At 35.4% G+C, this 26,530-nt stretch overlaps 1 protein-coding gene across 1 annotated transcript in view; it reads left to right on the forward strand.

Moving 5' to 3' along the window:
• LOC111159448 (zinc finger protein 804A) overlaps window positions 1-25,014 on the forward strand; it is a 285,204-nt gene extending 260,190 nt beyond the window's left edge. The window contains exons 3-4 of the mRNA XM_022522302.1: window positions 19,162-19,292; window positions 21,774-25,014. Coding sequence (XP_022378010.1) covers window positions 19,162-19,292; window positions 21,774-25,014 — 3,372 coding nt within the window. The remainder of the gene's footprint in view (window positions 1-19,161; window positions 19,293-21,773) is intronic.
• Window positions 25,015-26,530: the final 1,516 nt, after the last annotated feature.

The following is a 26,530-nucleotide window of genomic DNA, read 5'->3' on the forward strand; positions in this document are numbered from 1 at the left end:
CACCCGCGGTCTATCTTCCCGTCGCTTTGGATTCACTTCTCCGCCCGTCCTACCTTTCCGAAAGTGGTTGATTTTCTGTTTCTAGAGTTGCTGTTCTTCTTCTCTTCGATCTCCTGTTGGATTTGTAGGTGTTTGCAATCTTTAGATAAGCTATCTAGCTGATCTCCTGCTACCTGAAGTAGTCTCAGCCTGCTACTTCTCCGCCATCTTCAGTAATCTCCTTTTTAACTTTAAGTTCTTTCTTTTTAAATTTTTAATCCATCGGTATTAAAGATTATATACTAACCCCCTGATATAATAGATGAAGAACTTAGTATGCCTACATTTTAACTTTTCCCTTACTTCACAGTTTTTTAAATAAGATACTTTAAAAATGTTAAAAGAATACTATTGATTCTGTTCTACAACTATAGGTAAGTCTTCAATGTGCTGTTCTTTACTGAATCCTTTTATGTCCAACAGCAATGTGCATGTTATTATGACAAAGTCATCATTTTCACAGAACCAGGTTGGCAACTGAACACGTAAAGAAAGGAATGTAACCCTCTGTTACTAAATCCTCTTGCTTGAAAACTATCCTGCCTTCAAGATTCCAAGACCTTGCTTTTAACTTCTTGCAAGCTTTCTTCAATTTTTTTTTTATAATATTCACCTGCCTTTGATTCTTGTATTTCATGTTGCCCTTTCTTATGTCCATCTTCTTTTTTCTTTTACTATGGTTTATTCTGACAAAAAATCATATTTATGATTATCAGATAACACAATTTTTTGCTCTAGCAGGTTGAAAAATATTTTTTGCTCTCAAAATTTGCTTGATTGTAGAATTCTGGATTCAGATAATTTTCCCTCAAGAATTTGAATTTTTAGTATTTCCCCCCTATCATTTAGCATTATTGATTATATTTCACTCTCGTTTCTTTATAGGTGATTTGTTATATTTTTTCTCCAGCAGGGCTAGGATGATTAAAAACAGAGAGCTGGAGTCTATAAATTTGTTTCTAATGTGTCTCTTCCTTCAAATGTAGTACAGATTCTGGACTTTGTATTTATAGGTACAGTTCTCTAGGGTAATTTTATAGGGGAATACCGACCTGGAACAGATGAGCTACTCTTTCACTGCAATAATAGAAGTCTTTATTTTGCTGGGAGAGACCCACTGGTTTAGCTGTTCAGAATCCAGTTGTAAAACTAGTCTGATAGTCACATCAGGACCCACTCATCACTTTTATATTTATCAGTCTAACTTGCAGATTCTCTGGTTTTCCCTTCTGGTATCACCACACTTAACCTCAGTGTTCTGGGATGCCAAGTTCCTTATCTGTATTTACTATCCATGCCATCTCATTGGCTTTTTGTAATCCAGATTTCTTCAAACATTTAGTTAGGTCCACTTCCGTCTCATTTTCTTGGTTTCAAAAACTGTTATTTTTATTTTTCTTAATTATATTTTATCTTATCAGTCACTGGAAAGGAAGGGAAGGAAAATATTTGTTGAATCACACATTTTCAACTCATTTGAAATCCCTGGGTTAGTACTAAAAGCTTCATAAAAAATATATATATATATATATGTATGTATTTGTATGTATATACACATATACATACATATACATATATACATTTGTGTATATATATGTATATATGTATATATATACATGTGTATATATGTATATATATGTGTGTATACATGTATATATGTGTGTGTGTGTGTGTGTGTGTGTGTATATATATATATATGGATTATTTCTCCAATGTTGTATAATTATAGAACAGAATCCAGGCATTTTAACATGATATTCAAGGCTTTCTATCATTGTGAGTTATGTAATTTCTTTTTAAATATCCTCTTTGCTTTATTCTTGTGGTAGGTAGTATTCGATATGACCCTCAAGATGCCTGGCCCCCTATGTACATTCTTCTTCTTCCAGTTGTTCAATTACTCATTCATCTATGTTCTACTGTGCAGTGAATTTGTGGATGCAATTAAGATCCCAAATTAGTTTACTTTAAGATTATCTCATTGGGCTTGACCTAATCCCATAAACCCTTTAAAAACGGTTTCCTCCGGCTTGTCTAGGAATTCAGACATTTGGAAAATGAGGGGTATTTGACAAGTGAGAAATTTTCAGTTGATGGCTTTGAAGATGGTGGATGCTACATGACAAGGAATGCAGCAGCTTCTAGTAGCCTGGAGAAGTCTCCGGCTGACAGCTAACAAGGAAACAGGTATCTCAGTCCTACAGCCACAAAGAACTGAATTCTGCCAGCAGTAAGAATTAGTTTGGAAGCAGATTTTTCCCTAAGCTTCCAGTTGAAAACTCAGTCTGACTACCACCCTGATTTCAGTTTTGTCTACCCTGAGTTCACAACACAGAACCTGTGTGTCCGACTTTTGACAGAGAACTTGTGGCTAATACATGTGTGTCATTCTAAGCCATTTAGTTTGTGATGGATTTTTAGGTAGAAGTAGAAAACTCATACATCCTCTCACCATTCTACATTTGTTATTTGAACTCTAAACGTTCTTTTCTACATCTTGACATCACTGTTTCTGACTTAAAAACTACCTGTGATGCCCTTATTCTCTCTTCTGTTTGTCTTTTTAATGCTATTTTTCGTTGTTCTTGTTGTTGTTTGGTTTTTGACAATTATCCAAAGCTCACTTATAATTCTTTAAAAATCCCTTCTGAGAAATATAATATCTTTCTCTTCTGAAAAACTATCACTTTGTATCCCATATATGATATACTTGATTCTGCTAAAATTTATGTTGTCGATATTAGGAGGCATTCCTTTACCCATCTCTTTGCTTCTGTAGGACCTTCAATAGTGTCTTAGGTCTAGGAAATAAATTATACTGTTAAATTACATTATGATATTACAGGGACAAACACTGTAATAAGCTAAACAAAGAGAGGATGGACTTAAATACAAACTATCACACTGTTGACTCTAAATTAAAGGAATGCTTATAGAAATTTAGGCTTGCAGATTCAATTATGAAAGGTTTTATCATCTATAAAATAGAAATGGCAAGTTTTGTCATTTGATCACATCACTTTTTATAGTTTGAGAAGTATTATCAAATTTGTTGTTTTATTTTAATTTCCCCTCAAGTTTCTAAAAAATAGGAAGTCTTACATTTAATAAATAAGGATATAGACTTCCTTATACTATTATTTATAAAGTCATACAGATTACTGTTAACGAATCCCAGACTCCTGATCAATCTTGTGGCTTGAATTTAATCTTTCCCCCAAACATTCTATACTGTTCTGTTATGGTACATTTGTGCTAGAAAGTAATTATATTTTGGGTACTGTATTAGTTTCCTTTTGTTGCTGCAGCAAATTATTATGAATGTCGTGGCCTAAAACAACACAACACAAATTTGTCTTATGGTCTGTATATCAGAAGTCATAAAAGCAAGGTGTCAGCGGGACTGTGATCCTTCTGGAGAAGCTAGGGGAGAGACCATTTCCTGCCTTTTCCAGCATTAAGCAGCCACACTCATTCCTTGGGTCATCACCCCCTTCCTCCATCTTCAAAGCCAGCAGCAGCATAGCATATTCAAATCTTTCTCTCTCTTTCTCTCTTTCTCACTTCTCCTTCTGTTGTGACATCTCTTTCTCTGACTACCCTGCTTCTTCTTTCATTTATATGAATGCTTGTGACTATATCTGGCCCACCTGGATAATTAAGGAAAATATCCCTCTTTAAAGGTCCTTAAGTTAAACACATCTGCAAAGTCTCTTGGTCATTCAAAGTAACCTATTTGCAAGTTCCAGGCATTAGTGGTATAAATTTATTCTGGCAAAATCTTAGGGGGACCATTATTATGTCTAGACATAATAGACATAACATAGACAGGTATCCATGGTTAGAGCTATAGGTTAGCTCTATTAATAGGTATTAAGTATTAAGATTAGCAGACTTTAGAAAGACAACTCAATTAAAACCACATTTAAACACTTCCACATATTAAACTTAAAGATGAAACTTAGTAGAAATAGTATAGAAGATTTTACTTTATTGAATGTATTTTGTTTACCTAGTTCAGTACATATTTTCAGTAAACAACAGCAGCTCTTTCTGATTTTTCTATGATGACACAAAATTCAGTTTACACAGAATGCAAGCTGCCACACTGTTGTCTGAGTTTTAGTGAATTAGTTTTAAATAGATATCCAGTAAAAAAGGTCATATTAGCACTGGAGTCATAAAATTAAAAGCAAAAAACATAACTTGACTTTGTTCTCTTACTTTGACCTGGTCTATAACTAATTTCAGTGTTCGGAGGTGAAACATCACCAACATTTTTTTTCCATAGTTAAAACTCAATAACTTAAAATTTTAATACAGTAGTTTATTTGGAAGCTGCTCAAACTCTCAAAGTGATTAAGCTATAAACCTTTGTTTTATTATGTCTTTTAGAACTCTTAGGAGGACAGTTGTACTGTTCTACCAAGAACTAGTTAATTGTCAACAGAAAGCAATAATGAAGTAGTGTTGACTCAATCCCATTGGTTTCATTAAGAAAACTATCTGATAAGTTGAGAAAACAAATTAAGTCCTTTATAATTATCTACTGAGAGCATTTATTTTTAATAATTTATATAAAAATGAACAAAATAAAATATTTATGGCATGCACTTTTTATAAATTTATTTTTAATTTCTTAAAACATACATGTAGGAACCATTGCTGCAAAACAAAAATATGAATAAAATTTAAAAATTCAGACAAATAAAATATGATACTGATTTTCTAAAATATAAAAATGCATTTTAAAATGTCTTCTCTCTGTAGAAATGCACTTAATATCTATGTGTTACACAAAGGAAATGTCTAATTAATAAAAACATACTTATTCACACATTTAAATTGACTTGATTCAAAATGTTCCTGATATTTGTTTATTTAAATAATATGTCACTTGATTAATATTTTTGAAAAAGAGTTTTGTCCAAGTTTAAAAGATAAAGTAGCCTTTGGGCCAGTGAACTCTGTCTCAAATGAGATCCACATACAATACACAGAATTCTACCTTTTAACATTAGAGTTAGAATAATGAAGAGAAAGAAATTGGTATTTATTGAGTGAGTGATGAGTATTAAGGGGACCAGTTGTTGGGATGAGCACTGGAGCTGTTGTATGTAAGTGATGAATCACTAAATTCTAGACCTGAAAACAATTTTACCATATATGTTTGCTAATGAGAATTTAAATAAAAACTTGAAATAAAAATAATAATAAAAATAAAGTGCATTAATACAGAATTTGAGAAAGAAAAGGAAGACCTATTGCTGTATATTTCTGTTCAAAATTTACTACTGTTTCACTGTAATAGAAGGGACAGATCTCCATTGACTTGGCAAGTTAGAATGCTCAAATGGAATAAAGAGAAATGGAATAAGGAAAAAAAGCAAAAAAGATATCACCATAGAAATTGCAGAGTTTGGACAATTTCTTGATATATCTCCAATTCCAATTTTATTTGGGATAATTATGTGCTCAAGTAAATATTAAAAATCCAGCTTCCTGGAGATACTGCACATTTTCACTTAAAAAAATACAGGCCATCATATCATACCAGGTGTTTTCTCTCCAGCTGGGGTCTTCACATTCCCACAGCAGTTCTGGAGCTCTGTCCTTTGGCATTCTGTTACAATTTAGTTGCTGAGAGAGGGCATCAACTGGGTAGAAATGTGAGCCATATATCATATATAGGATCTATTCTCTCTTGAAAAGGCTTCCATGGATATAATTTCTATGGTCCCGGCAAGAGACAAATGTAGTTTTCACACAGGGAGGTCACCAGTGACAGCTTTTTCCCAAGTGTTAATAAATCCTTCACATTCTTCTCAGCCCAAACACAATTTTCCAAACAGAAGTTATTTTCGATCGTAAGCAAAAGTGCCTATTAACACAATTGATATTCTACCTTTATGACATGTCTAAAAAACATAGCCATAAAGTTACTTCAAAATAAATTCCTCCAGAGTAGCCTATGTTTGCTGACCCTTCACTCATAATTTGTTCATTTTATGTTAAGTGATAAGTCACTTAACACTTATATAAATATTTTTGAGAGAGAAAGAGTAAAAAAAATCTATATCTCTATAGTATAATATTGTGTTTCCCACAGATTTTGACTATTGTCCCTGTTATTTTCCACTCTATTTATGCCAGAGATGATAAAGATATTAATCCACAAATATTTCATATTGTTAAAAATTATGTACATAAAATTCACGAGTTCGATTTTGTCTTTTTTATTGGATTATATTTTTTTTAAGATTTTATTTATTTATTTGACAGACAGAGATCACAAGTAGGCAGAGAGGCAGGCAGAGAGAGGAGGAAGCAGGCTCCCTGCTGAGCAGAGAGCCTGATGCGGGGCTTGATCTCAGGACCCTGGGATCATGTCCTGAGCTGAAGGCAGAGGCTTCAACCCACTGAACCCCCAGGTGCCCCATTTATTGGGTTATATGGATTTACTTGTGCATGCTGAGAAACCTTAGAAATATTCAGAACAATTTAGTTATTAGACCACAGATATAAGCATATGATGAGAGGATCATACTTTTTTTGTTTTTGTTTCAGTTTTAAAATGTATCTAATTTTCATATTTCAAATTTAAATTAAAAAAATCTCAAACTAAAACATACTAGTAAGGAAAAAAAATGGAAAAATACCATATAGTGGGAAATAAAAATACAATTCTGATTTTATGCTACAAAAAGAAATATCAACATTTTTACTGATGCAGATACATTTGATTATGTTATTAGCATGCTGTTTTTAAAAATAGCATAATACAACAATATTCCTAATATTCCACAATTCTTATTGGTAACAGCTGCATGGTATTTCCTTTTAAAATCAAACCATAATTTTTAACTATTGCTCAGTTTCAGGTCCCTCAAGTTGTTTGTGTATTTTTAAATATAAGTGTCAATATTTTTTATACTGAAGTTTCCATTGCTTCCCTTGTACTACCAAAGATCTTATTGAGATTTTTGTTAGTAAATTTTCAAAGCTTCCTATTGTACGAAGAAATTAATCACTGCCATCCTGTGCCAATTCAATTTGACAAGCATTCATGAGCACTTACAATGCACGAGACACTTCTAATCCAGCACTTAAGAAAATGAACTGAATGGTTGGAAAATCAGTTTTAGACAGAACACATACAGATTACAAAGACTTTTATATTAGAACTAGAATGAGTTTTTGTCCACAAAGAGAAATTTGAGTTAATGGAATCTAAAGAATGAGAGGCCTTGGGGAAAGATATTGTTCAGATCTGATATGCCATTAAGAGATTAGATGCTTTTAAAGCTGCCATGAGAAATGTCCAAATGATACACATTCATGATCGTAATGGGAAAAGAAATTTTAAAGAGTCTTCCACAGGTTCACTCAACATAATGCCATTGATTAAATAAAGACTAGAAGGAAATTACACAATGAAGTGTGATACCATTCACTTGAATATCTTAACCTCCTCTGAAGAAATATATTTGCTAATATTCTAATAGTACCCACTGCATAGTGTCTTCCAAGAAAGCTAAATTGATTCAGGAAATAGAGATGGTGATTGAGTTGTAATTCTTTGAGGGTATCACTTCTATGTAAGAGAGAAATCATACTTAGTTTTTCAAAAGCAATTGAAAATAGTTCTTGGTAGAAACAACTCTTGGGAATTCAAAAGAAATTTTAAAACAGCTTCAGGAGAATAGGTACTATTTCTTCTTTGAATGTCTGGTAGAATTCTCTAAGGAATCTGTCAGGTTCTAGACTCTTGTTTTTTGGGAGTTTTTTGATCACTGCTTCAATCTCATTACTAGATATTGGTCTATTCAGGTTGTCAATTTCTTCCCAATTCAGTTTTGGGAGTTTATAGGTTTCCAAGAATGCATCCATTTCATTTAGGTTGGTTAAATTATTGGCATGTAACTGTTGATAATAATTTCTGATGATTGTTTCTATTTCTTATACACTAACAATGAAAAATACAAAGGGAAATTAGAGAATTGATTCCATTTACCATAGCACCAAGAACCATAAGATACCTGCAAATAAGCCTAATCAAAGAGGTGAAGGATCTGTCCTCGAAGAACTACAGAACACTCATGAAAGAAATTGAAGAAGACGCAAAAAGATGGAAGACCATTCCATGCTCATGGATCAGAAGAATAAACATTGTTAAAATGTCTATACTGCCTAGAGCAATCTATACTTTCAATGCCATCCCAATCAAAATCCACTGGCATTTTTCAAGAGCTGAAACAAACAATCCTAAAATTTGTATGGAACCAGAAGAGACCCTGAATTACTAAGGAAATGTAGAAAACAAACAAACAACAACAACAACAAAACAAAACTGGGGGCATCACGTTGCCTGATTTCAAGCTTTACTACAAAGCTGTGATCACCAAGACACATGGTACTGGCACAAAAACAGACACATAGACCAGTAGAATAGAGTAGAGAGCCCAGATATGGACCCTCAACTCTACGGTCAAATAATCTTCGTCAAAGCAGGAAAAAATATGCAGTGGAAAAAAGACAATCTCTTCAATAAATGGTGCTGGGAAAATTGGACAGCTATATGTAGAAGAATGAAACTCAACCATTCTCTTACCCCATACACAAAGATAAACTCGAAATGGATAAAAGGCCTCAACACGAGGCAGGAATCTACCAAAATACTAGTGGAGAACATAGGCAATAACCTCTTTGACATCAGCCACAGGAACTTCTCTCAAGATATGTCTCCAAAGGCAAAGGAAACAAAAACAAAAATGAACTTTTGGGACTTCATCAAGATCAAAAGCTTCTGCACAGCAAAGGAAACAGTCAACAAAACAAAGAGGCAACCCACGGAATGGGAGAAAATATTCACAAATGACACTATAGACAAAGGCTGATATCCAAGATCTACAAAGAACTCCTCAAACTCAATTCACACAAAACAGACAATCACATAAAAAAGTGGGCAGAAGACATGAACAGTCACTTCTCTAAAGAGGAAATACAAATGGCTAACAGACACATGAAAAAAATTATTCATCATCATTAGCCATCAGGGAGATTAAAATCAAAACCACATTGAGATACCACCTTACACCAGTTAGAATGGCCAAAATTAACAAGACAGTAAACAACATGTGTTGGAGAGAGTGTGAAGAAAGGGAAACCTTCTTACACTGTTGATGGAAATGCAAGGTGGTGCAGCCACTTTGGAGAACAGTGTGGAGATTCCTTAAGAAATTAAAAATAAAGCTACCGTATGACCCTGAAATTACACTACAGGGTATTTACCCCAAAGATACAGATGTAGTGAAAAGAAGGGCCATCTGTACTCCAATGTTCATAGCAGCAGTGGTCACAGTTGCGAAACTGTGGAAAGAACCAAGATGCCCTTCAACGGACGAATGGATAAGGAAGATGTGGTCCATAAATACAATGGAGTATTACGCCTCCATCAGAAAGGATGAATACCCAACTTTTGTATCAACATGGACGGGACTGGAAGAGATTATGCTGAGTGAAATAAGTCAAGCAGAGAGAGTCAATTATCATATGGTTTCACTTACTTGTGGAGCATAAAGAATAACAGAGGACATTGGGAGAAGGAGAAGAGAAGTGAGTGGGGGGAAATTGGAGGGGGAGAACAACCATGAGAGACTGTGGACTCTGAGAAACAAACTGAGGGTTTTGAAGGGGAGGGGAGTGGGGGTTTGGGTGAGCCTGGTGGTGGATATTATGGAGGGCATGTATTGCATGGAGCACTGGGTGTGGTGCATAAACAATGAATTTTGGAACACTGAAAAAAATTAAATTTAATTAAAAAAAAAAGAAATTTTAAGCTTGTGGAAATAGTAATAGTGGGTGATATATTAACTTACTAAGAAATACAAAACTAATAACAGCAGTATTGGAGCAGTTCAAAGCCGTAATGGATTTACTTGTAGAAGGGAAACTACCTAACAAGGTAATTCTAATTATTTTTCTAACTATACCAATTATTTACTATCATCTAAATCCAGCATAAAAGTGACACTGAAAACATTGATCTTTGAATATAAAAACTGGAAAGAATTTACATGTCATCAGCGTCTTCATCTGTAGACGCAAATGTCTAAGAATATGAATTATCCAGTCACACATCTACTAAATGAGTATGTAAGTTAAAATTATATCTGGCTGCAGGTAAGAGAAAACTCAAATAAGTTGGATATTTTTCCCCCAAAACTACCTAAACAATCAGTCCTAGTAATTCAACAATGCTATTAGGGTATAGGAATCTTTATTTTATTTTTTTGTTCTGCTATATTTGGCATCTAGACCTTCTTTGCTAAGCTGATAGCTATTTTCAATAGCTGATAGCTAAGAGGCTGCTGCCCTCTTAGACTCACAATTAGACATGAGTAGGAAGCAAATGACATGGTTAAAAGCAAAACAAAACAAAGCAAAACAAACAGAAAGGGATCTTTTCTTCTAATGAGGCTTTCCTTTTTAAAATTTTTTTTAGGGACATCCTCCTCAGAAACATTTACTTCAGTTAGTGAGGATTGTATCACTTTGCCACTCTATTTACAAAGGAGGTTAAGATTTTTACTATTTTAGTTGAGTACTTTACTTAGCCACCAAATTGGAATTCTACTAATAATGAGGCAGAAGGATATAATTGATAAAGGGAAGGCAGTTTGCAAGGTTTACCACAGACATCACAGCTAGACTACCCACTCTCTGGTGAAAAACTGTATTAATCAGGGTTCTCCAGAGAAACAGAACTATGTGTGTATTTATATATGTGGGGAGAGAGAGAGAGAGAGAGAGAGATGATAGATGATAGATAGATAGATGGATAGATAGATGAATGACAAGGAGAGATTTTAAAGAATTCACTCACACAATTGTGGGTGAAATCAAGTCCAAAGTTAGCAGGGCAGACCACCAGCCCGGAACACCAGGAAAGAGCTGATGTTAGTCTCAAGTCCAAAGGCTGTCTGGAGGTGTTCTTTCATCTCCAAGGACTTCAGTCTTAGCTATTAAAGCCTTCAGCTGATTGAATGAATTATGGAAGGTAATCTGCTTTGCTAGGATTTAATGAATAAATCTGATTACTCATCTGATTTAAATGTTAATCTTGTTCAAAAAGTTCTTTCACAGTGACACCAGGACATGTGACCAAATACTTGGCTTTGACCAAATATTGACCAAATAGTTGATCAAATATATGGCCTAGCCTAGTTGACCCATACTGTTAACCATCACAAGTCCACTCCTCATCAACTTCTCACCCATAGGCACTCTTCACAGGTCGCATGCTTCCTAACATGATTCAGCTATGCTGTCTACAACCAAAAACACATTCAGGCCTCAGAAGAGGATGCAGAGTGGTTGGGTGGGTGTGTTCACTCTTCTCCTTGATACCCTAGAATTTTAATACTATGATGTAAAGTTAGTATTTAAATACTATGGTGTAAATTTGATACATCTTATGTTATATAATAAGAAGATAAGGAGGGAAGAAAATAAAGGATATATATATTCATAAATGACCATGACAATTACAGTCTTCACTTCTGTAATAGTCACATGTTGTTGTTGATATTTATATCTGCCTTCTTCCACCACCTATTCCCTTTGCCTTCAGCAAGCACATCAGCTGGTTGTGGTTCTTTCTCCTGTGAAGTGACCCAAACTTTCATTCCTAAAGGGATGAGTGGGACCATCTCTATTTGTACACCCTGATTTTTAACCTTTCAATCTAGTTATGAAAGGAACATCACCATATGTTGGATACTCATTCAGAGCATCCTAGATAATGGTGCTCCAGCCATTCAAGGTATTGTCACCTAGAAAGAGCTATGACAGAATCTTCAAAAGGCCATTCCACCATTCTATCAAATAAGCTACTTCAGGATGGTAGGGAACACAATAAAGATCAATGAGTTATATGAACATAGGCCCATTGTCACTCTGTATTTGTGGTGAAGTGAGTTCATTGATCAAAAACAAGGCTGGGTAGTATACCATGATTGTAAATGAGGCATTTTGTAAGTCCATGGACTATAGTTTTGGCAGAAGCATTGTATGGAGAAATGACAGGTCCATATCTAGAGGAAGAACAAAACACTGCCATTTTCATGAAGGAAGCTGTCCCAATTTAATCAACCTGCCACCAGGGAACTGGCTGATCACCCCTGGGAGAACGGTACCATATTGAGGGCTCACTGTTTTTAATTTGTTTTGTTTCCACTTTTTATTTCTCTTTTAAAAAATTTTAATTGAAGTTGGCATACAATATTATATTAGTTTTAGGTATACAGTGTAATGATTCAATGTTATAAAATGATCACCATGATTAAGTCTAGTTACCATCTGTCACCATACAAAGTTATTACAATGTTGTTGACAATATTCCCTATGCTGGACTTATACTCTCATGACTAATTATATTTTACAACTGGTAGTGTGTACCTCTTAATTTCCTTTACCTATTATCTCACTCACCTCCTCTCTGATAACAACCAGTTTGTTCTCTGTATTTATGAGTATGTTTCTATTTGGGGTTTTTGTTGTTGTTGTTGTTCATTCATTTTGGCTCATTACTGAGTTCTGTTCCTGGCAGTTAAGGCACTCAGAGGTAGCTATAAACAGTCATCCTTGTTGAGTGAAGTCCATGTTGCTGACCCCATGTATAACCACCATCCATGCCCCCATAGCCATTTTGTTCATGAGCTCATTGGGCAGTGACAGGGGTGGTTGAGGAGACAGACTGTGTGGTATTCACAGAACAGGTTGCCCTATCTACATTAATGTAAAAATCGTCTTCTACTGAGGTGATCCTTTGTGGAGCATTCACACAGGACACAAATATCTTCAGATTCTTAGACCATTCAGAGGAATCTAGCCACATACCTTTCCCCAGACCTCCTTGTCACTAATTTTTCAGTTATGTTCCTCCCAAGTTTCTAATTATCTGGCCAACCTATGGGCCACAGCCCATGGATCAGTATATCTCTTCTGGCCATTTCTCCTCCCAATAAAAATGAACAACACTGATTCAAAGTTTGTACACTGGGAGGATTTCCTTTCATTACTCTCCTTGAGGGATGTCCCTCAAGCAGTGATGCTGCACTTTCCACTTTGGGTGGTGCCTGCATATAGTGCAGAACTACCTGGAAACTACACCTGACTTTTTTCCTCCTCTATCATTGGTCACTTGCCTAGTGTTGTGGTTCAGATCATTCTTTTCCCACCCTTTATAAACTTGCAGCTAAGGAATGTCAGTGCTAACACACAGCTAAGAACAGTAATCAAAACAAAATAGTCTGCAGTTCACTACTCCTTTTACTCTGACTGTGTGAGGAGAGCACAGTCTTTACTCAAATATCACCTTCTCAATGAGGAGACACACCTTCTACGAGGGACACACCCTGAGTTAACCCCCATTTAGTCTTTCCTTGAATGTGGATAGAAACCGTGATTTGTTTCTAACTGATAAAATAGGAAAAAAAAACTCCATTAATTGGGTTGCTTTATATAGATTGTGTTATATAAGATTCAGTCTCAGGGGTGCCTGTGTGGCTCAGTCATTAAGTGTCTGCCTTCAACTCAGGTCATGATCCCAGAGTCCTGGGATTGAGCCCCACGTTGGGCTCCCTGCTCAGTGGGAAGCCTGCTTCTCCCTCTCCCACTTTCCCTGCTTGTGTTCTGTCTCTCACTGTCTCTCTCCCTGTCAAATAAATAAACAAAATCTTAAAAAAACAAATAAATAAAAAAGACTCAGTCTCAGCAGAATGGAGACTCTTCCTTGCTGATGGTGAAGAACTGCCATATTATAAGATAGCTTGTGAGTGGGTCATGGGGCAAGAAACTCCTGGCAGCTCCAGTTGCTGAGAATGGCTCTGGCTGCCAGGTGATAGGAAGCCGGGGCTCTCTGTCCTACCACCATAGGAAATGGATTCTACCAACAACTTCCAGAAGCTTGGGAGATTATTTTTTCCAAGACAAGCCTGCATATGAGAATGCAGCCTGGCCAGCACCTTGATTGAGCAAAGCCTACTGACCTACAGAAGCCATGAGATAATAAATCTGTGCTATTTTAAGCTATTAAGTTTATGGTCATTGTTAAACAGAAACAGAAAAGTCATCTAATAGAAATACTTCCCCCATCACCGTGTTGTAAGTTGGTATCTCTGCCCTTGCTGCATGAACTCTATTTAACTTTGTTTCTTCCACCGAATTTTCACTGTGTCCTGAAGTATACAACTAACTTATTTATATATGTCTTAATATGTCTTTCTCAACTCTCATGAACATTTCAAGAAACAAACAGCCTTTTTTTCTTCTGTCACAGATGTATCGACTGTGCTTAGAATAATAGCTGACACATAATGTACACTCAATTAATACTTGCTGAGAGATAAATGGATATATGCCTCTCAGCCAAGTCAGCCCAACCTAAAAGCACAGCTTGAAAACCATAGAACAGCATAAATATAGGAGATAAATCATAAGAAATGTTCCAGGAAATCATGATTCCAGTCCTGGTTCTACCATGTGATTCTGGACTAGTATCTAAAATCTGCTTAGCTTCAGTTTTGCTTTCTCTAAGTACAGATCATAATGTTCACCGTGTTTGTTTATGTTTATTTTCAGACCCAAGCAAAGTAACATATGCAATATTGCTTAATAAATTTTAAGGAACAATATCAATTCTAGATGAAATATGGGTGGCTAATATGTATATAAAAATATTCCAGCTTCCCTAGGAAACAAAAGAATTATAGGCAAAACACTAATGATATATTATTTGTTGCCTATTAATAAATGAATTAAGAGTGGTGCTACCCAATATTGGATATGATGTATACTCTTATATACAATTGGGAGGAGTACAAAAATAGTTTAAAGTTAGGAACAGCAGTTTAGAAAACCTCAAAAAGTGCAAATGCATATCTTTTATTCTAACAGTTTTGTTTGTGGGAACCGATTCTTGGATGTAATTAGACAAGTGTACAAATATGAGAATATACATGGAAGTTTGGTTTGCAATTATAAAACAGTGTAATTTACTTAAATGCCAAGCACAAAATGATGAGTTATCTAAATGGTTCTCTCTTCCTCTCTCTCTTTTTCTATCACTTTTTCTCACATTGTTTAAAGTTTTGTTTTTTTTTTAATTAACATATAATGTATTATTAGCCCCGGTACAGGTCTGTAAATCGCCGGGTTTACACACTTCACAGCACTCACATTGTTTAAAGTTTTGCCAGTCTCTGAAAACACCACCACTAACTTGAGGCCAGAATCATAACTTTCCCACCCACCCAATTCCATGAGTTTCCTGAGACCATATCTGAGGATCAACGACCTGTGTTGTCCTTACAACATTTTGGTTCTTTATAGACAAATAGAAATAAATCAGCAAAAAGTAGACTAGGTCATTTGAGATAGTATTACCAAAGGATGTTGATTCTGTTTTTCCATTCTCTATTTGTGTATTTCCAAAACACAGAATCATATGCCAGTGTACATTGTAATTTGTTTTATAATGCTGGGCCTAGACCATATCTTCTCACAAATTCTTTTTAACATTCTTCTAATTTTCTAATTCTTACTGTCTGTCATCTCTGTCCTGACATTTATCACTAAGAATTTCTTTTAAGTGACTTTCAATAAATTGTTCAGGGAACTTTTGAGATAGTATTGATATTTCTGTAAGTCTCACAGGTATTATCTTGTATATTTCTTTGTGTGAACTTGAACTTAAGTTTTCTTTCCATTTGGCATTCTCAAAAGCATTTACTCAGTTTCTATTATTTACCTTTCAAAATTACTCTACTAGATAGAAAATATGATGTAAGAGTTTATTTTTGCTGTAGGAAAATCCAAGAAAGGTATCAAGGCTGATAATTCTAGCCTAAAACTAACCAAAGTATTTGGCCTATAAGCCCTGCGGCTAGACCATCAATGTTAGGCAAGCTCGTTTACCATGATATCACGTAGTCTGTCACTGAGATAAGAGAATTATTTGTCCACAGAAAGAGACTGACATCAGTAGGGACACTTGAATGTAGTTTGATGTATCTTGACAACCTCTACAAGACTAAAGCAACGTTTACATTCTAAATATACACAGTTCTCTAAATGCACATCCAGAGTCTGATTCTAGCCACATCAATCACTCACTTATTCACAGTAAACACAATGGTACTGGCATTTGGTAATTGATGGACTCCTTGATCTTTAGCTACTATGTCAATAGAAACTGGTGAATTCAAATCATAATGGTTAATCTGAAACAATAAATAGGAAACTCTTGGCATTTCATATACTTGCTTTAGAAAAGCTTGCCTTGGGGCATCTGGGTGGCTCAGTGGGTTAAAGCCTCTACCTTCGGCTCAGATCATGATCTCAGGGTCCTGGGATCGAGCCCCGCATCAGGCTCTCTGCTCCGTGGGGAGCCTGGTTCCCCCCACCCCTCTGTCTACCTGCCTCTCTGCCTACTTGTGATCTCTGTCTGTCAAATAAATAAACAAAATCTTAAAAAAAAAAGCCTGCCTTATGTCAGAAACATTATATTTTTAACTTATATATACCTATATGTTATAGAAATTAATTTGTATCCTAGAGATTTTAATAAAAATAGTCCAGTCTGACTTTCTTGTTTGTCATCTGGTGTCTCCCAAAGGATCATGTAGGAAATGAACTATCTCAATTTGTTAAAATATCATTATTTAAAAATAAGAGTTAAAAATTTTTTGAACATTCTTACACTGATATTTCAACTTATTTTTTGCTTTATTTCATTTGACACTTTGATTCTTTAAATATTTATTTTAGAGAATTTAGTTTCTGTTTTCTTTCAAATTCTCCGTTAGCATCCTCCTCCTAGCACCCAAACCCTCTCTTGATTGAATGCCTCTTTCTTGAAATGGCAAGTAGTATTTCTCAGTAAAGGTAATACCTTTTAGGCCACTCAATTATGCACATCAAATAAGTCACCAATTCTACTTTTTCTTCCTACTGCAACTGCCTTAGAAAAGGTTCTTAGTGTTTCTTACCTAAACTACTATAGTATCCTACTTATGCATCCCCTTATCTTTAATATTGTTCCATGGCAAAATTTCATGCACACTGATGACAAATGGTTCTTGACAAAATGAAAATCCCATTGTAGCACTGCATTGTTTAAAATCCTTCAGTGTTTCCTCCAGTCACATTTCATAATGTGATAGACAGGTTTGGTTTAGTTAGATACTGTAATTCATCAATTCTCATCACTTCTACACACACAATCTTCTTTAACCATACTTCTCTCTGCATTTTTTTTGGGGGGGAATATGCATGCTCCTATTTCTACATTTACACAAAATTTCCCTGAACTATTATCTCTCCTCCAACATCCAACCCTTCTTCTTCGTGTTTTCTTTATATCCTTGAAGATCCAAATCAGATATCACTTTTCCCAGGTAACCTTCTTGGGATTTTTTGGGCACCCCTCTTCTGTCCTTACATTGCACAGTAAAAATACCTCAATCAATGCCTGCTGTTATCTCTTCCTGTATGTGTTCTCTTATTTCCAAAAAATACATATACACAAACATTCACATACACTTACACACTCACAGACACATGGACACAAACAATATAAAGGTAAAGACATTTTGTTTAATCTTTTTCTTAAATCCCAGCCATTTAACAGCTATTTAACAGAGCTAGTGCTCAGTAATTATCTTTGAATAAGTCTTGCAATGACTTCAAAGTTTTAGGAAATAGAGGTGACCAAGATTATGAATACCTAAAATTTAGAGTTAAAACTTTTTTGCCCTATTATACTCAAATTCTAGATTTTTTTTTCATGGTCAATATTCTATCATATTTTAAAATAATTATTCTTTATTCTGGAATAATCTTATGTATATGTATATATACACACCGTATATAAATCCCATTAGTTCAAATATTACAAATTACTTGAAGCTTAAGCTACGGTTCTGTGTGAGTGAAATTAAGTAGATATAATTCAAGATCACCAGGAGTCTGACATTATTTCATCAGTATGACTAACTTTTTTTGAGGCCAGAAATTTCCCAATTTGGAGGATCTAAGTGATTCACATATAAACCAACACCTATTTATTGATCAGGCATTTTATATACCAGGCATTGTTTTAAGCCCCTGGCATACACCAGTGTATATGTATAAGGCATTTATTAAGACTTTATTCAATCACTTCATAAAAATGTAATTAGTGTATACTTTATTATCTTAGAGTCCTACTCAAAGACTCTGACATATCACAAAAGCACAACACCATAAGTCTTCATGAGAAAAATAATATTACTTTAATTATTTTTAATAACTCTACACTCTATCTGTGGAAGACTATAGTGAAAATATTTGGGGCATGGGACCACTTTGGTGTCTCTTAAATCATGCCACAAACGTCTATTTATCAATTCTATTCAAGTTGACATTCTCTTTTTCTGGCCAAAATGCTTTCAACCCCCCAAAAATGAACTCCTTTATTACAAATGAAAAATATGCCCAGTGTAAAAAGAATTTCTAAAAATCACTATCACTTTTCTTCCCAGATCTTGAATTATTTGGGGAATGTGCTGATGTTTGAAGGTAGAGATTGTTTTAAATCACATCAATAGAGTTTATTTGCCTTATTGATTAACACAAAACATTTATTCTTCTTAGAAAATGTGAAAAGGGCCAGATACCTTTCTAATATGCAGCACATCAAAATGATGAATTTTATGATATATAATTGAAACATACAAGCTAATTAAATTTGTTTGAAAATTAGGGGTTTACAAGACTCCAACACTTCCATGTGAATTAGGCACAGAATCTTGGCAGAAAAATCAGTAAGCAGAGATGAAAGTTTTCAATATCAATTTAGCTAAGGCTTAGCTATATCCTTAATATAATGTAATAACATTCTTTGGCATTTTCACAAGCCAAAGATACAAAACATATTTTTACTAGAAGTGAATTGGCACAAATGTATTTTCCTTAGATGAGGTCAAAGATAATGTACTGGAAAATTCCAAGAATAATAATAATAGTTTTAACATTGCCATAGAGCCGAATACCATTAATCATTTCCATATTTCTTAATAGAGGCTCAAAGAACTGAAACAAAGGGAATTTGCTCGAAATGTAGCATCTAAATCCAGGAAAGATGAAAGAAAACAGGAAAAAGCACTCCAACGCCTGCACAAGCTGGCCGAGCTAAGAAAGGAAACTGTATGGTGAGTGTGCTATGAAATCTTAAGTTTTCTTAAAGCATAATGACCAAAAAAAAAAAAAAAAAAAAAAGGACATAGGAATAAAGGGCACAATTCTATTTATTTCTGTACCCAGAATAAGATAGTCACATTTTCATGGCTTTCTGTGAGCTGTAGACAGTCATTTGAATTTTATGCAAACAACTGTTTAGTGCACATTTCAATAAAAAAATTCCTATAATTTTACTTTTCAAAAAAATTAATTTCATATTACTCTGATATTTGCACTTAGCTGAAAACCATTCTGTTTCTTACTGGAAATTCTAAATACTTGATTGAAGAAGAGAACAGAGCACCATTTCATGACCTTTTTAAAAAAGAAGTTTTAAGAGGAAAAATTTTTTTAAAATGAAAATTTGGGGAACTTTTATTTTTCATTTGAATTTTATGCAAACAACTGTTTAGTGCACATTTCAATAAAAAAATTCCTATAATTTTACTTTTCAAAAAAATTAATTTCATATTACTCTGATATTTGCACTTAGCTGAAAACCATTCTGTTTCTTACTAGAAATTCTAAATATTTGATTGAAGAAGAGAACAGAGCACCATTTCATGACCTTTTTAAAAAAGAAGTTTTAAGAGGAAAAATTTTTTTAAAATGAAAATTTGGGGAACTTTTATTTGAAAGTATCTTTTACAAAAAAATAATAAAAGTTAGGAAGACCTTATAAAATTCAGAGTCAAGTCAAAATTAATTTCACTATGAATAAACAGTTACAACTGTTAGAATTTCAAAACTCTGTTACTTTGACCTGCTTCTAACAGTGAACAGCTATAGTGTTACAATTTAGAATTTATAATTCAGGCCAAGAAACTGTTATAAAAAGGAAACAGCTTTTTAGAGTGTTCTCTCCACCTACCCCAAGACAAGTGATAGGGAATATATTGCCATATCATAACATTCTTTGGGATGTCAAGTTTGGAAGAATCAAAATTTAAATGTATTTTGAATCCTCTGGGAAACTTAAAAACAAACACAACTGCTATTCAATCATAACAATCATATATTTTTACTCTCTGTGGTAATAAGTGAAAAATTATACAAGTGCAAGTTAATGTTATAGAGAATCATAGGGCCTATGCACTTTAAAGTCCTAAAGTAGCATTCCAATGTAGATGTAAAATTCTAATACATTGAGAAAACTAGAGTTGATAATAAGATATGCACAAAAAGAAGCAAAACTGGGGCCCTGGGGTGGCTCAGTTGGTTAAGCATCTGCCTTCAGCTCAGGTCATGATCCTAGGTCCTGAGATAGAGCCTTGCGTTGGGCTCCCTGTTCAGTGGGGAGCCTGCTTCTCCTTCTCCCTCTCCCTCTGTTGCTCCCTGCTTGTGCTGTCTTGCTTGTGCTCTCTCTCTCTCTCTCAAATAAATGAATAAAACCTTTTAAAAAAAGAAAAAATAAGCAAAACTTCTTATCTAAATTACTTTCTTCAAGAATAGTACATATTTCATGGTACACACACCCACACACACACACACACACTTTTCCCATTAATTTGGGGCTTCTAAAGATGTGCAAAGTAAAAACAGTATTTTTTCTTAATACCAAATATGGTAGTGAAACAGCCCATTGTGTTAAAGATTAAGTAAAGAAAATATTCAGCTAAAAAAAAAAAACTATGGGGCATTTATAACTTTTAAGAAACTAACTTTAATAGAATGGAAAATTCTGCACACCGTGATTCTGTTTCAATAAAGATGATATTCAGGTAGCCCCTTCTTTATATGCCAGACAGTATAGTTCTTTTTATTAAGAACCCACTATTTATGGTGTACTGCAATGACAAATAGAAATTATATCTTAAGTAATCCTTTGTCCTATACTTACTATATATTATGATATTATTTTTAACTTCAGGGTAATTTTTAAATATTAAGAATAACAAGTCTAAAAAAATTTCTGAAGTTAGTATTATCTCTTAGTTAGTTTTGCACTGCAACATTCTCCTTGGCCTGCGGTAGACTTCAGTAAATACTGGCTGGATTGAATTATTGAACTGAATTCCCAGCCCTTCTGAAGTCATAATTTTTTTAAACTTTGTTCATATTCTCCATATAGTATTAATGATATTAAGTATTGGCAAATTTAAATAATTTTATTTTAGCAATTCTACAATACTCTAAAATACCACTGAAAAGACCATGAGTCTAAAGAATCTTGATCAGGAAGAATGAGTTGAGAGCACAGGAGTGTCCTCGACACTGCTGTTAACAGCTGTGAAAGTAACTTCAACACAGCACAACCAAGTTATCCCAAATAGTAACAATAACTAAATGCAGTTGTAGCACTAAGGAAGGGACCTATGCTATATGAAAGTAATTTTCTTACAAAGATTTTAAAATTTGAAAAAGAAATCCTACAATGACATTTCTAAAATATAAATGTTTGGATATTTTTTTGTCAAAAGTGTCCGATCTAATATATACTTTTCTTTTTGTAGTGCTCCTGGAAGTGGCCCCATGTTCAAGTCAACAACTGTTACTGTGAAAGAAAATTGTAATGAAATTTCCCAAAGAGTTGTTGTGGATGCAGTTAATAACCAGGAAGATTTCAAATATACTTTGATTCATAGTGAAGAGAATACTAAAGATGTTACCGCTGTTGCTGCAGATCCAGAAAGTGCAAATATTACAGCAAAAAATAACCAACTTGGGGATCAAGCCCTAGGAATCCACAGACACAAAATTGGCTTTTCTTTTGCATTTCCAAAGAAAGCGTCAGTGAAGCTGGAGTGCTCAGCTGCAGCCTTCTCTGAATACAATGATGATGCCTCTGTGGAAAAAGGATTTAGCAGAAAAAGTAGATTTGTCCCTGGTGCTTGTCATCTTCAACTATCTTCACCAACAGATGTGCTTTTGAGTTCTGAGGAGAAAGCTAACTCTTTTCATCCACCAGAAGGAATGTGCATTGACAAAGAAACTGCTCAAACTCAAGAGATGAAAGAAGTTTCTAGTGAAAAAGATACATTTTTATTACCTTCATTTTGCCAGTTTCAAATCCCTTTATCTTCTGATGCAGATAATTGCCAAAATTCAGTCCCATTAACAGATCAAATACCACTGGAAGATGTTATTGTTAATGAAGACATAACTATGAGTGATAACAGTTCTGAATTGTTAGGAAATAAATCCACAGTTCTTGATTTAGCTAATGATTGCTTATCTTTGCAAGCTACCACAGAAGAAGTTGTTAAGAACAATGATGAGTCTACAGTTGAAGTTGCAAATAAAAATCATGGCCCTGAGATGTTGGCCCCTTCAAATTTTGAAGAGGAAAATATGAGCTTACATAAAAAAACAGATTTATCCAAAAGACCATGTGAGCCCTTTGTACCAGTTCTTAACAAAGATGGATCCACAATCCTTCAGTGGCCATCAGAAATGCTGATTTATACAACTACTCAACCATCAATTTCCTATAGCTGTAATCCTCTCTGTTTTGACTTCAAGGCCACTAAATTAAACAACAATCTAGATAAAAATAAGCTGCCCTTAAATGATATTTCTTTTCAGCAGAAAGGAGAAGACATTTGCAAGAGACCAGTTTCAGAATGTAAGAACACATCTGTTGCGGGACTCGTTGATTATGATATTGGAGGTAGCAGAAATGAAGGCCCCCAAGTCACTCCTCCTTCAGTTGATGATAGTCTCTTCAATAACTGTAATTCTGGAAAAAATGAGACTATGGGTCCGAGGAATAGAAATATTTCCTGTAGGATCAGAAAAACAAAAAAACACAACTTTACCAAAAATCAAATGAAACAGGATACTCTAGATGGGAAATATAACAAAATAAGGTTGAAAGATACTCATGAACACTGGTTCCATAAAAGTAGAAGGAAGAAAAAAAGAAAAAAACTATGTCAGCATCACCATGGGGAGAAAACCAAAGAATCAGAAATTAGCTTCAAAATGGAATCAGAAAATAGTTACACTGATATAACTAGGAAAAATCTACTGGAAACAATTTCAGAAAAGCCCTGTCTAGCTGCAGAGCAATTATTGGACTCACATCAGTTACCTGATAAAAGGCCCAAATCATCATCCATATACTTAAGTGACAATGAAGAAATGTGTAAAGCCCAGAACACTGAATATAATAGTAATGATGCGATCAGTTCTAAAAATCACGGTACAAAGAACTCTGTTGTTTTAAATGAACAACCCAATCCAACAATGATACATTCTGGGAAACATAATTTAACTTACTCCAGAACTTACTGTAGTTGGAAAGCCAAAATGTCCAGCTGCAGTCAGGATCACAGATGCCTAGTTCTTCAAAATGACATGAGCTGCCTGAGTCAGAACCAGGCTGTTAAAAGAGGTTCTAATTTTCTCATTAACGAATCAGAAAGATTCCATCGAAAACGTAGACAACATTCATATTCTTATTCTTCAGATGAAAGCTTAAATCGACAGAATTATTTACCAGAGGAATTTTGGAGACCACCACGGGCTTCTGCTCCCTGTAAGCCTAAAAGGAAGCGGAGGAGAAAAAGAAGTCGATTCCATATCGGAATTGAAGCTTTTGAACTCAGAGAGAACCCCGATTATCCCAGGAGGGGCAATTCTTCCTTAGGTCACCAGGATGAGTTAGTAAGCCAAGACCAAAAAGGGGAAATAAAACCACAGGACACTGCGAACCCTGGGAGGAACTCAGACCAAACAGATCAAGGAGAAGACAAGCAAACTTTGCACCCGGGCAGTCCCCTTCCTCCTGAAGCCAGTGGAGGGGCTGAGCCTTTAGCGCTGGAAACCACTTCTGGGGCCTCGGCAGACACTTCCCACGAACACGCCACATCTGTCCACGAAGCCAGCGCCCCAACGAAAGAAGAAATGGACAATGCCTTGCTGGAACACAAAGAAAGAAGTGAGGATATAAATATGCAGGAGAAGCAAATTCCTTTCAAGGTGCCTCACCCTGAAAGGAACTTGAGACCGCCACAACCGAAATCCCACCTGTGCCATTACGACCTGGCGGAGGCCCTCCCGCAAGGAAAGATGAACGAGGCGCCCGCGGAGTGGCTGCGTTTTAATTCGGGAATCCTTCACACACAGCCGCCCTTACCGTTCAAGGAAGCACACGTCAGCGGTCACACCTTTGTAACGACGGAGCAAATCCTGGCTCCCTTAGCTTTACCGGAACAGGCACTACTGATCCCACTAGAAAACCACGAGAAATTCCGAAATCTGCCCTGCGAGGTCTACCAGCACATCCTCCCGCCCAACATGCTGGCCAACAAGGTCAAATTTACGTTTCCCGCAGCGGCTCTCCCACCCCCTAGCACACCTCTGCAGCCTCTGCCTCTGCAGCAGCCCTTCTGTTCTACCTCTGTAACCACGCTCCACCACGCGGTTCTGCAGCAGCACGCGGCCGCCGCCGCAGCCGCAGCAGCCGCCGCGGCCGCGGGGACCTTCAAAGTGCTTCAGCCCCACCAACAGTTTCTGCCCCAAGCTCCGGCTCTCACCAGAACATCCTTACCTCAGATCTCAGTAGGACCGGTCGGACCCCGGCTCTGTCCTGGGAACCAGCCACCTTTTGTTGCTCCTCCTCAGATGCCAATCATTCCAGCTTCGGTTCTTCATCCTAGCCATCTGGCTTTCCCACCTTTACCCCATGCCCTCTTTCCTTCTCTGCTTTCCCCACACCCTGCTGTCATCCCACTACAGCCCCTCTTCTAGTCATCGCCACAGGAGGGAGAGAAAATGTTCGTGTGAAAACAATTGCTATGTGCGTAAATGCTCGTCTACGTGGATAATTAATTTCCTACTTAACGGGTGGAAATAAACTAGCCAAGATACTGGCCTCATTGATATAAAATCATTTACTGTAAGTGTAATAATGCAAATAAATTCTTAAGTTTCTGATATATAATATTATTAAGGCACTGAATAGTTTGCAAACCAATACAATATATGCTGTATATTAAGATGGTGTCTTAAGAGTATGTATAATGTACATAAAATATATTTATAGTACTGTAATTTATGTTGTAAAGTATGCTCCTTGGTTTTTTTTTTAACCTTTGTGTATTTGCACCTATTTAATGTTTAGACAAAGCTGATGGCACCACGTTTTGTACCACGTTCCTTGAAAATGTAAATTCAGTGAAATATATCTCTTGCAATAAATTTTTGTTAAGTATTTAAGTAAATCAAACTTTGTTTTAGTTCGTTTTCACTGTCCTGGGAATGTATAGTAACAGTAGGTTTTGGATTTACATTGTTTCTTCTGTACGTTGGCATCTCTGAGTCTCAGAGGCTCAACAAAATACCTTTGGAGCTCTATCAATACTTAAACTGTAGTACCTTCCTTAGGAATAAGTATAACAGGACCATTTGTTTTTCTGTTTGTTCTAATGTTGCTTATACTCAGAGTTTACTATATTTCTTGAACGACTTGGCCCTCTAGATAATAAACCATGGAAATTATGTTAAAGTAATGTTAGTATTGAGGATGGGATAACTCAAAAATATGCAAGTACATAGTATTATTTCAGGAACTGTGCAACAGCACTAGTAGACAAGAAATAGCAAATAAACAATATGAATTCTTACAACATTTTTGTATGTCAGAATTCTCGGATGTATTATGTTTATTTTTAATTGATACAGGAAATATATGTATATAATAATATTGGTATGGATTAAGGAATGGGTTTAATTAATAAATCACTCCCCATATATAACATCTTGGGCAGAATGGCATAAACACAATCTGTATCTGGATATACTCTTTAAATGAGAATCTGGAAATGGGAAGGAGAGTAAATAAATAGCCCTTCCTTCTGCAAATCTAGAAAGATGTTTGTATCGTATTTCCAAATCACCCAAGAACTGTTAGAAAATTTCTATCACCCTTCCAGAGTCTGCTTTATTCTCAATGACCTCTGCCTGATCATTCACTGAAGGGCTTCTACATGTACTAAAGAATAGAATTATTCAATAGAAAACTAGGAATGTCACACTCTTCCAATATGGATGCTTTCCAATATGTACCTACCCCAGTCCATGCCATGGGTAAGACAAAGTCTTTGTGCCAGTCGAGGGAGTCCACCCAACCATGTGAAATGATGAAGGATTATGGCAACCTAGTAACGAATCTCAGCGTCAGAGAGGCCATGTGAGTTCGGAAGAGAGCAACAATTAAGTGATGTTCTACTGAAGAAATGCTATTTCCTATAACTGCTATAGGAAT

The sequence above is a fragment of the Enhydra lutris genome, unplaced genomic scaffold (assembly GCF_002288905.1).
Source record: "Enhydra lutris kenyoni isolate GAN:26980312 unplaced genomic scaffold, ASM228890v2 scaffoldscaffold1, whole genome shotgun sequence".
In the NCBI taxonomy this organism is placed as follows: domain Eukaryota; kingdom Metazoa; phylum Chordata; class Mammalia; order Carnivora; family Mustelidae; genus Enhydra; species Enhydra lutris.